Source organism: Manis javanica, chromosome 11, assembly GCF_040802235.1.
Source record: "Manis javanica isolate MJ-LG chromosome 11, MJ_LKY, whole genome shotgun sequence".
In the NCBI taxonomy this organism is placed as follows: Eukaryota; Metazoa; Chordata; class Mammalia; order Pholidota; family Manidae; genus Manis; species Manis javanica.
Window position 1 is genome coordinate 72,790,674 of NC_133166.1, and position 12,115 is coordinate 72,802,788.

Genomic DNA, 12,115 nt, shown 5'->3' on the forward strand with positions numbered 1-12,115 from the left:
GATGCTTCCTACTCTGAGCCTGCATTTCACAACCATGAAGCCGACCCGTGCTGCAGCCAGATCAGCCGGAAAAACGAGTGGCACCTGCCGTGAAAAGTGAGTCATAAATGCAAATTGGCACAAGAATCCTGCAGTTCAATTACCCAAAGAACACGTTTTCTGATAATTCTAGAGCTAAAAATGGCTGCACTTTGAAAACCCCTTCCTTTCTCCCAAGGAAGCTGAGGAGGAGGTTCAACAACAACCAGCTGCTGAGATGCATCGCATTCTGGGGGTTTAGGAGACAAGTTCCAAGAAATTTCTTGGAAGGTACAGTCCCAGATGGTGATGCTAAGCAGACCTGTTACCCCCACCCCTTTCCCGCACTCACTGCCTGGGACCCTGAGCTCAGCAGGCATCCAGGAGGGACCACAGGGATGGGGACCCAGGCACCTGCCTCGTGCCTCTGCTCCAACATCAGGTGACACCAACCTAAGAAAATGGGAGGCAGCATGAGGCAGGGACCACCAGCCAGAGGTCCCCTGGGCTGCTTCAACAGCCAGTGCTGCTCAGAGCTTTATAAGGGGTTTTCACAGCAGGTGTGAGTCAGGATAGCCCTGAGCATATGCTGCACATTTATGTGCAGGATGCACATGTATTATCTCATTTAATTATTGCAATTCTACAAAGAGGATGCTGTTCTTACCGCCCCCGCTTCAGAGTCACACTAGGAGTTACACAGACAATTGGAGCACAGGCAGGATTTAGAAGCAGCAGAGTCTGCATGCAACCATTCTACACCACCTCTCCAGTGGAGGGAACCTTATCAGCTGAGAGGATATTGGAGAGGATAAAACGGAAACAGTGCAGAGGGCAGAGCAGGTGAGACAGGCTGGCGACATCTGCAGCAATACTGAATGTACTACCGCGTCACCTTTGATTTTAAAACACGGTCTGATGCAGGTGCTGAAACAGATAAGCTCTGTGATACACCATGGCCACTATGCAATGGAGGAATGAAAGGGTCATTGATTATCCACGTGGCCAACAACGATGTAGTTACAGAAGCACCAGAAAGTTAGCACTTCTTCACGAACACACTTAATAATATCTGCTGAGCTCCCACAACAGACTCTGCCCTCTCCCACCTACCGCATTACCAGACATGACAGTGAATGGAACAGAGTCATCGTCCTGACTGCACTTCCATTCTAGTCCATTCTAGCAGGAGGAAACAGACCCACAGGCCCAGGACCTAAGTGAGTCTGAGAACAAAGAGTTACCAAATTAGGCTGAAAACATGTGAATGACTGCAAGATCTCAATGGCCAATCAGAAACACCAACAATTTTGAATTACATCCAGAAAGAAGCCACACTGATGCTGATGAAAAGAACCTCGGTGTCCAGGGCACATGGACTCAGCGAAGAATTCACAGAGCCAAGTGTCAAAAGCAAAGACAGGGCTCCAGCAAGAGAACCAAAGCAGGAACAGAGCTGCAGGCACATGGCTTCCACTTACGCTGGTCAAGGGGCACTGGCCCCCCAGTGCAGCTCCTGGGCAGGGGACAGAAGACCAAGGCTGCAGAACGAGCAATCAGGTGCAGGCAAGATGCTGAAGTCTCCATGCCAGTGTTGCCTGTCCGCCAATGTCTGCCTTGAACTTCCCTCCCTGATATTTCCCCTAGCAATGACCAGCCATTGCATCCATTGAGGCAGCAAGACAGAGTCAATGACAAGGACAAAAGCCAGGAAAACCACCTGAAGCATGTTTCCTAGAGTAAAATGCCTTGGCCTATGTTGATAGAAATGTATGCAAACCACATGCAAATTTGAAAATGGGACGCTAATTTTTGCATAACCTGCACTTGCATGTCCTTGGCGTGACCTCTGAAGGTCCAGAGTTGTGAGGCAGGACCCTGGCAGAGGCAGCCACAGGCCAGTGCGCACTGGCTGGCCAGGGTCAGTGGTCGAGCAATGCAGAAGGATAAACAAGGCTCCAGTGTGATGGAAATGGATTACTGGCCAGGGAATTCAGGACAGTACATTTGGATGTGGATAAAAGGCAACCAGGAGAATGAAAGACACCTAGGTGTCAGTCTGGAAGAACAAACCAGAGGCTATGCAAGTGCCAGCTGGAGTGGGTTACTGGTGTCCAAGATGTCTGGGAAAAGCATTTACAAATTCTTGAGTAACCCTTAATACCAAACATTATGTTATTTTTCTGGACCATTCTTTATTCCTCCCATTACTAGCCTTTCCATTATCTGAGCTACTTTCCTGCTGTGACATGTAAGGTGCAGAACTTGAGCAAACTGGGTTTCTTGGAAAACACTGAAGGACAAGTCATTAGCTAGAAAAATAGTTAACATCTTGATTAAGCTCTCTCCCAGTGAAAGGTATCATTATTGAAATTTAGAAAATATTTCCAAAGCTTGCAAAATGGTTTCCCTTTTATAAGTGTTGGCATGGCATTTCATTTCTCTCCTAGTCCCAGAAGGTGCAAGAATTCCTTAAGTGTTGATGGGTGGCCTTCCCACAGCCTGTAAGCCATCTGCTCTGGACAGACATCAGGGATGCCCTCTGGCTCAAGGCTATGGGGGCTACTATTTTACTTGCAGGTTGCTCTTCTCTACACTCTGCTGCAAAAAACATGCGCTTTCCTGACTGGACAGTGACAGACTAGTCTTCTCTGCCACAGGATTTCCCCAGCTTATATCACAGAGTTGTGCTAAGTACCAAGCTTGACCTGCATGTGTGTACATGAATATGGTGCACACATATGCTTTCTGAATGTGCTGAATAATCACTATGCCATTCAGAGCATCTCTGAAGGCTTGGCTCCCCCTTTAATGACACCTCCCATCCCACCCACTCCTCTGACACGCCCAATGATCAAACTGCAGAGCTGAGTGGAGACTGAAACCTCAAAGGAAACCCAACATACAGCTAAAGGCCCTCTGAGTCCAGCACCAGACAGGACTACAGTCTATGAGGCAGCATCAGCTGTAAACGCTACTCATCATCATGAGAAGATAAAGAACCTCTCAGTCAACTAGAGGGCACTTGCAAATATCCACGACTGTGCTGACACTTGGATTGATGGCCACCCTTTTTAATTTTCTCCTCTTGTCTCTATAAGTTTCCAAAAAACTGACCACTTGCTCCACTTCCCTCTCCCCCACTGCCATTTGCTCTCCTGGGGAGACAGGACAGAGCAGGCACTGAGCCTAATCAGCCCTTTCATGACCACGGGTTACCCACCCTCCAGAATGGGACTCTTGAACTGACCTTTCGCAGAAGGAAGCAGATGCGTTCAATGTTCCTCAGCCGTTCCCTCTGTTAGGATTCACAAGAAGGAAAGAGGGGGAGGTTAGCTGTTCTGCTGAAAGATGAGAGGAGCCCCCACATTCAGTCCCCCAGAGGAGGCAGAACACCAGAAACCCCTCCAGCCACAGGGCCTGCACATGCCTGCCAAGTGGCGTTTTCTCACGAGAGTTTCTGCTCATATAATTCAATAGCAAAAAAACAAACAATTTAAAACTAGGCAGAGGACCTGAATAGGCATTTCTCTAAAGAAAAAATACAGGTGGACAACAGGCACATGGAAAAATAGTCCACATTGCTAATCATCAGGAAAATGCAAATCAAAACCACAATGAGATATCACCTTGCACCAGTTAGAATGGCCACTATCCAAAAGGCAAGAAATAACAAGTGTTGGCAAAGATGTGGGGAAAAGGGAACCCTCCTACACTGTTGATGGGAATGTAAATTGGTACAGCCACTGTGGGAAGCAGTATGGAGGTTCCTCAAGAAACTAAAAATAGAAATACCATATGACCCAGGAATTCCACTCCTGGGAATTTACCCAAAGGAAACATGATCACCATGTTAAAGTGATATCTGCAACACTGTTTTCATTATTTACTTATGTCTCCATTGGTGAGAAAATGGATAAAGAAAATGTGGTGTATATATATACACAATGGAATGGTATTCTGCCATAAAAAAGAACAAAGTCCTGCCTTTTGTGACAACGTGGATGAACCTTGAAGGTATTATGCTCAGTGAAATAAGTCAAAGACAAATACTGTATGATCTCATTTATACATGGAATCTGGGGAAAAAATGAACTCATAGAAAAAGAGATTGTGGTGAGACCATGGGTACAGGGAGAGGAAATTGGATGAAGGTGGTCAGAAGGTACCAGCTTCCAGTTATAAGTCAGTCCTGGGGACATGAGGTACAACAGGGTGACTCTAGTTAACACACCTGAAAGTTGCGTTGAAAGTTGCTAAAAAGTCTCATCACGAGCAAAAACTTTTTTCTTTTTCTTTTTTCCTATCTATATTAGGTGATGGAAATTAACCAAACATATTGTGGAGATCATCTTGCAATATAGTATACACCTGAAACTAAAAACACTGCTGTATGTCAATAACATTTCAATAAAATTGAAAGAAAAAAAGCAGGTTTCTGGCTTCTTCCCATCTAACCGTGTCACACTTATTTGCTGTGAACAGAACTCTGCCGGCACACGGTATGGGCTCAACCTCCCTTTCAGCCAGCAGGGTATCTGTACTTCCACAGGCAAAGTACCCCTCAGCCACTGCGTACCTGCAAGACAGTCTACCTGCAGTTCCTGCAGTTTCAGGGGTGTCCTAACACTTGCACCAGCCCTCCCTCAAGGCCTCCCACATGGAGCCAAAGAGTATATGTGTCCTGATTAGTGTCTGAGGTAGGGAAGCCCTCTGCCCGTCAATTTTATTTTCCCAAAGTGAGTGTGTTTACAGGAAGCAGTCTCCCCACTAAACTAGACACCAGCAGCCCCCAGGCTAAGCTCTTGAAACCTGGAAGTCTGCCCCCCAAGTCTGCTCACTGCCTGAGAGGGTGCTCACATCACCCACTGAAAGCTGCCTCCCTTTCCTGTGGCAACTTCCTGATTTCTGAGGCCACTCAGAACACCACCGTGGCATCTCCTGATTGCTGTAGATGTGATGGCAATGAGATTCCGCACAGATCTGGAGAAGACTGGTGGCTGGGACACTTGAGTTTATCTAATTAAATCATATGGTGATTCCTGCGCACCTTTAAGCCTAGAATAAAGAGCACACATCTGGACAAATTAGAGTCCACAGGGCTAGAAAGACAGACAACATCCTCCTCAACATATATGTGTGCACACACACACACAGAGCTGAGCATCAAAGCTGCCTCAATGGAGAATGGGAAAGTGTGCGGGACACCAGGCATGAAGGAAGGTGGTGACAGACACCAGCCAGCTCCTTCCCCAGCCAGCCTGACCCTCTGAAGAACAAAACTCAGTGTTTTGCAGGAATACTGAGCACCCAGTGGGTAGAAGGAAGGGGAAAGGATTAACATGAGATTCCAGGGCACCCCTCCCCTCCCCCTCCCAGAAGGTGTCCACCCAGAGGCCCAAGAATAATTGGAGCTTCAGGGGGTCTTAAATCCAAAGACTCAGTGGGCCCCATGCACGTTCATTTAGAAATGCTTCATACCAATCAGCAACTATTTGTAACTCAAGTCCATCTGGGGCTGGAGTTACCAATCAGCGAAGCAGCTTTTCCAAGCCACCTGCACCTGAGATGCTGCCTTGGGAGCCAGAAGGTGAGTAAAATGAGGCATCAAAGCATTTAATATCCTGTCAGCAACACCAGAGGACTGGGGCAATGTCCCTAATACTTTCCATTTAGGGTTTTACGGACCTTTTAACCTCAGACAAGAGACCTTCCCCTGGGACTTTGTCCATGAGCTGTCTGGCTATGAGGGCCCTGGCTCCCTAATGAATCTGCTCACTGATTAGGAGGTGGCCTTAACTAACAGGGACAAAGGGTTGAGAGTCGGCTTCTGTGCAACGCAACATGCCCCTCCAGTCTCCCTCCGCCTTTCACCACGGTCAGCGAGCACCTGCCATGCCAGGTTCTGTTCCTGTGCTGACCTCTGTAGAAGCCATAGACCTTGTGCTGGTCTAGTCCAACTTTTCCTTGTTCTGTTGGAACCGAGGACCTGGTAACATGGGGACAGACTCCACGAGTCTATCTCAAGGTTTCACCATTACCTGCTACCCAGCATGAAGTGGTGGAGGGAGACAGGGTACAGGACACAGTTCTTCACTAGGCACCCTGTGATCATTCAAAAAAGCTCGCTGTTCTAAGTGAGCAGCTTCCTCATTTGAGCCCAATCAACCAGGAGGAAGGAAAGCAGGCACCTGTTTTCCCTGGTATTCCAAACTGGGAGCTCACAAGGCCAGAGCCACTCGGAGCACCTACATGTGCTCATGAGCCAGGTGTGCAACATCAGTGCCACACACAGAAACAACCAGAAAAAAGGAGACCCAGGGTGCAAGCCTTTCAGGCCTGCAGAACCAACATGTCTCAGGTGGGTGGTGAGCCAGGCAGATGGGAACAAAGCGGACTTTAATAACCACAAGTTTCACAAGATAGAGTAAGTTTTCAAGTGGGTCATAGGGTTTCTTTAGACTTGGCAACAAAATTCTGCTTCGCACAGTTGACTTTGAAAGGGTTTGGCTCTACTTCACAGAATCAAAGAATTTGATGCCAAAGGGATTATAAAACCAAGCGTTATAAAATCAAACCTCTTAAAGAGATAATGTGGCATAAGTGGTAAGAACACAGGCTTTGGAGAAAGGCAGAGCTGGGTTCCAATCCTGATGTCAGCACTCATGAGCCGTCAGTCCTTGGATAAGACTAAACTGGGTAAATGGTGCCAGTCTGGCAGAGTTGTGAGGACTACAGCGTCCACACATAAAGTTCCTAGCAGGTAGTAAAACCTCACAGCCCCCAAAAGAATCCTGTACTTGACAGAGGGGTGCTGAAGCCAGGCCCCCTGGTCTTTTGGCACCCCCAGAGAGCATGCCCCTCCTCAGGGGTCAGCTAAGGAGAACAGGCCTCCTTGTTCCTGTCACTGAAGAATGGAGCCATGGGCCTTAGGGTCAGGATGGCGTCACACAGCACACCAGTAAATGTCATGTTTTCTCTGCAGCTTCTGACTGCAAATATCAACTGAGCTATTCAAATGAAAGCTCACCTTAGCCTGGAAACCAGGACCTGGAAGGAAGTTCAACTAAGCACAAGCCCAGTGAGCTCAGATGGGGAGGCACACTCCAGTGCACGGCCTGTGCCCCATCCTTGGCACTGCGGGGCTGGTCTACCATGAGTAGGGGAGGCTCTGCTCTGTCCACATGCGTGCTTGACCCCTGGCTCTGGGACACAGACGGCACTACCATGGCCAACAACACCTGCTCAATAGAAGTGAGGGTCTCTACCTGCAGCCTGGCCTCCTTCTATATCTCCCAGTGCAGATGGAAGGCGCAGTATGCTGGCCTGACACGGAAGACAGGACAGTAAGACTGCAAGCAGCTGTGATGGCAAGGGTGTTTCACTGACTCGCTGAGCCCAGCCAGGCAGCCAGATGGCGTTGGCTTTCCCATGGGAGGCAAGCTGACCACAGACCCACAGGGTCAGTGCCTCCCAGGAGATGGACGTGCAGCTGGGCACCAGTACATCAGCTCATACTGCAAGCCTCCCTCTGAGCAACCCAGCAAAGAGTAGACTGGATGGTTGCTTGTGACACCCCCATACCTGGGCCCACATTAGCTACCATGTGCCTCTCCTGCAAGACAACTGAGGCCTCAGCAGGCCTCAAGAACAGGAAATGTCCTGGCAGCCTGGAGCCGGGCATGGCGGCAGTCAGGCCACGTGTGTTCCTTACGTGCCCTGCTCACAGAAACCCCGCCCCCCACCTCACCCCTGCCCAGTGTGACACTGCCCTCTGGACACCAGCACGCACCACTTACCGCATGTACAGGGTTGCACTCGTCTATGGGGCTCTTGAAATCCGTCCTTAATTCATCAAAGGCAATTATCTGAAATGGAACACATGGAATCAAGATGTTAGCACACAGGTGAGTCCAAGGGCCCTGCCTAAAGCCTCCTGCAGTCGCTCTTCAGAGCCATCCAGGAGGTGGGAAGAGGCTGGTGGGAGCTGCCTGCTGTCCAGGCTGGCTGATGGGCAGCTTGGGTGGAGCATACTCCTCGGTCTACTTCTGGGTATGCTTAGAAATCCTCACAACAGGGGAGGAGGGAGATTCATTAAGGGCACACACCTGCAGCTGGAGCTGGGCACATGTGTTCCTTACATGACCCGCAGATATACAAGCCCCAGGGACCTGATGCACAGGACAGTGAGTACAGACAGCAAAATGCATTGCCAGCATTGAGCTTGGCTGTTTCCAGCACTAGAAGAAAGGACAGTTACGTGACAAGACAGAGGTGTTGGCTGAGTGGATCCCATCAGTAAGTCATGCCCCCAGGCTGACACAGAGTCCTAGGCCAAATGATCTCAATTTTTAAAATCCCCAAAATAAAGGTTTTTAAGCTTCCTGTGCTCTACAAAGATGTAGAGAAAACTATACCTGGGGACTGGTGAGGGCGGGCTGGGTTTTGGATTAATGTACAAAACATTTACTATTCCAAACCAGCACTTCAGCTTTGCCCCTCACAGAAGGAGGCTCTCTGCTTTGTATTTTTGCTCATCTCAGCAAGAAGCACACTGAAGTAAAATGGGCTTAAGTGAGGCAAAAGGGAGAAGAGAAAGACAAGAGAGCAGGGCTGACAGGATAGAACTAATCCACTCCTGGACAGTCAGGGCTCGCCGGCTTCAAGGGGGGCCTCAGGTTCATTCTGGGCAGGGGCTGAGAGCGCCCAAGACAGCAAGTGTTTTCCTGTTTGCCTGAGGGGAGAATGCAGGGGTGGCCTGTGTGGTCACGGCATGAGGCACGGCGCATCTGCATGGAGCAGAGGTGAGGCTTCCTGCCCCTGGCCGCCTGTCCCCAGAAGGGGCACTCAGTGACAGGCAAAGTGGCATCTGGCCAGCAGAGTGTCCTCATAGGGTGTCCCTCTCAGAACCTTTGTCATGGGCTGCACAGAGGTGGACGAGAGCAGCAGGGCGCATACCAGCGACCCTGAACACTTGGCAGAGCTGCTGAAAGATGAAGCGGCACAGCAACCTCGGGGCCCATCCTAGGGGCTGGGAGTCAGCACCAGGTGAAGAAAAGCAACCCACTTCCCTATGAAGCAGGTCTGATTTTTAAAGAGTATTGCAATCCAGGGAAAATTCTAATACAACATGTATTAAATAGACACATCTCTGTACCATCCCTTACCAGATAGTTAACTATCGAGCCTGTGCATGAAACCTTTAGTGATAAAAACTCACCATTTACTGAGGATGCTCGTTCTGTTCCTGGCTATTCTAACCAACCACTGCCTTCTTTACTGAACTTGCACATGACTCCCAGAAGCTTCCACCCACACGCTCAGCCAGGGCCAGCAAACTGCAGCCCACAGTTTCTTTGCACTGCCAGCCTGCCACCCATTTTAGCACAACCTGTAAACTAAGAATGGTTTTTACACCTCTAAAATAGTTGGAAAAACTAAAAAAAAAAAGAATATTTTATGACATGTAAAATTTATACCCAAATTTCAGTTCCCATAAATAAAGTTTTATTGAGACACAGACACATTCACTCTTTTATAGACTATGTATACTTTCACACCACAATGGCAGAGCTCAGTAGCAACCATATGGCCTGCAAAGCCCAAAACAGTTACTGTTTTGCCCTTGACAGAAAATATTTGCCAACCCCTTGTCTAATCCTTTATTTTCCTGTTAGAACCTCACTTCACCAATAAGGTAGCCATATTTGGCTACTTAAATTTGAATTTTAATTAGTTAAAATTAAATTAAAATTTAGTTCCCACATTTTAATTGCTCAAAACCACATCTGTCTAGTAGCTACTAAAGAGCACAGATATGAAACATTCCCATCATCACAGAAAATTCTATTATACAGCACTGCTTTGGAGGCACATGGGATAGGTCAAATCACTCTTCTCAAAGGAACCCATTTAAGTATTGTCAGCTATTGTGAATGTAGCAAATCTTCTTCAAACTAACTCTCTCCAACCATTATTTATATAAACAGGCACTAAATTGTCTTGTCATCATGATTACCCTGCACTGACATTAAAGGTTGTAAATGTCCATACTAAAATGTGACTGTCAAAACTGAATGCCATGTTCAAGGTCATGCCAGATCAGCTGGCACAGAGAATAAAAGTACACTCACCTCCTCTGTTCTGTAATTTATTCCTCTGTTAATGCAACCTGATGGCATTAGCCTTTTTGTGGCCACATCACATCCCTGCTTTCAGACTGACTTTGCATGGCCTAGAAGCCCTGGATCTTTTTCATGGTCTTCAATTAAACTCAGTACACCTCATTCTGCATGCACACTGTAGGATTTGGAGGCCTGGAACTGGCTCTTGTCCTTTTTAATTCCTCATTATTCAGTGTGGTGCATTGATCCAGTCTGTTGAGATATGATCTATCTTCCAACTACAAATCCTAATGAACATATGTTCTCAAAATCCACATCCACATTCACCCTGATACGAACGCAAACCAGGCAGGACTGGGACAGCACCTGAAGTCCACCATCCTAGCTCCCGCAAGGCCAGCATCAGCAGTCCCTCGCCTATTACTGATCCAGTTATGAAGATAATTCACCATATTTTGATACAGTCAACTGATAGGAAGTCTCTGGATAGCTTTAGAACCCCATAACTGTTGATGCACCACCTATGAGCTCCCCAGGAGGCTGGGGCCTGTGGAGGAAAAGAGTCAGGCCCCCACATCATCACTGTGACTGAAGACACACATGGCCAGTTCCCATCCCAGGCCTCACCTGGGCCTGTATCCCTGCATACGTGCTGTAAGGGAGGTCTGGACTGAAGGAACAAAGGCAGCTGGGGCTTGAAGCAGGGATGAGTCTGAGAGCAGCAGCCACTGCCCACCTCTGGTCCTGACCTGGAGGCAGGTGTGAAGAAAGGAAGGCCCAGAAGTGTCCCTTCCTGGAAAAGGAGGCAAAAGCGAAGGCCCGGGCAGGAAGTCGGGGGTTTGTTGGAGAGGCTGCATGACAAGGGACCAGAAGGTCCAGGAGCCAGGGCCTCACAGCACTCCAAACTGGAGGCTCCAGTACTGGCCGAGGAGGGGCCAGGGGATCCACAGAGATGTCCAGAAGGAAGGAAGCTACCCATAGAAAATTACTCAGAGGGAGCTGCTTCCATGAACGCTGAGTTCTGCCCCTGCCACCAGTAGGTTTGGACCAACTCGTCCCCCAAGTTCCCTGCCCCAAACTCTCCAGCTGCTCCCCCATTCCAACCACAGGATCACGGAGCAATGATTCACTGGCCAGTGAAGCCCCTGTGGGACCACCCCAAGGAATGAAGGCCCCTCTGTAACACCATCAGCTGAGCTTGAGTGTAAGGGAGCAGTATGGACCCCCCAAGAGGAGGAAAATCACACAAACACTCTAAACAGAATCTTAAGAAGCCTTCCTTCTTTAGGCCCACAGCGTTTAGAATCAGGGATAAAGCACAGTTACGTCACTAAAAGTTAACCATGCAGTCCTACCACAAAGACCTTCCTGGAAGAGTAAAATGATTGAAATCTCAACCTCCATTAGCTAAGGAGTCCCCACTAGGAGAAAAAGGCACAGAGCAGCCTGCTTTCTCTGGAAGCTTCTCTCCCCTGCACCCCTGCACAGCATCCTCTGGATTCTGAAAGATCACACCTGGACAGCCCTCACCATCTTTCATTTGCATCACATTATCTTATTCAGTCTGATCTTCACCAGAGCCCCATACACTGGGTAGGATTTCCCCTTGCTGGAGACCAAGCATTCCAGGGGCTGGTACAGGCTCTAGGCAGTGCCGGGCCAGGCCAGCAGGCTTGCTTGGAGGAGCAGCACAGCAATGGTTCCAACACGCCCTTTTCTCATGGGAGAGGCCAGTGTACAGCTTGGCATATGCCAGTGAGCTCCTCTCAGACAGAAAGTTGCCTTAAAGAGACAGAAGAAGTATGTGATCCAGTCTCCTTCAGTTGGGGTGAGGAGCCCCACAGAAGGCACCTGGGCCAATTCCCAAGCGGAGCCTTGAGGGCCAAGGGTCCTGCGCAGGAGTGAGCTGCTGGTCAGGGAGGAAGTAAGGCCAGGCCTTCCACTCAGCTTTGCATCAACACCATGCCTGGCCC

The 12,115-nt window shown here is 48.8% G+C and overlaps 1 protein-coding gene across 5 annotated transcripts in view; it reads right to left on the bottom strand.

The window, feature by feature from the left end:
* CNIH3 (cornichon family AMPA receptor auxiliary protein 3) overlaps window positions 1-12,115 on the bottom strand; it is a 117,460-nt gene that overhangs the window by 72,764 nt on the left and 32,581 nt on the right. For 3 of the 5 annotated variants that reach the window (XM_037002832.2, XM_037002834.2, XM_037002833.2), the window contains 2 exons: window positions 7,818-7,886; window positions 3,269-3,316 (listed from right to left, as the gene is read on the bottom strand). In XM_037002832.2, the coding sequence (XP_036858727.2) occupies window positions 3,269-3,316; window positions 7,818-7,886 (117 nt within the window). The remainder of the gene's footprint in view (window positions 1-3,268; window positions 3,317-7,817; window positions 7,887-12,115) is intronic. The other 2 variants (XM_073216665.1, XM_073216666.1) reach the window with 1 other exon arrangement.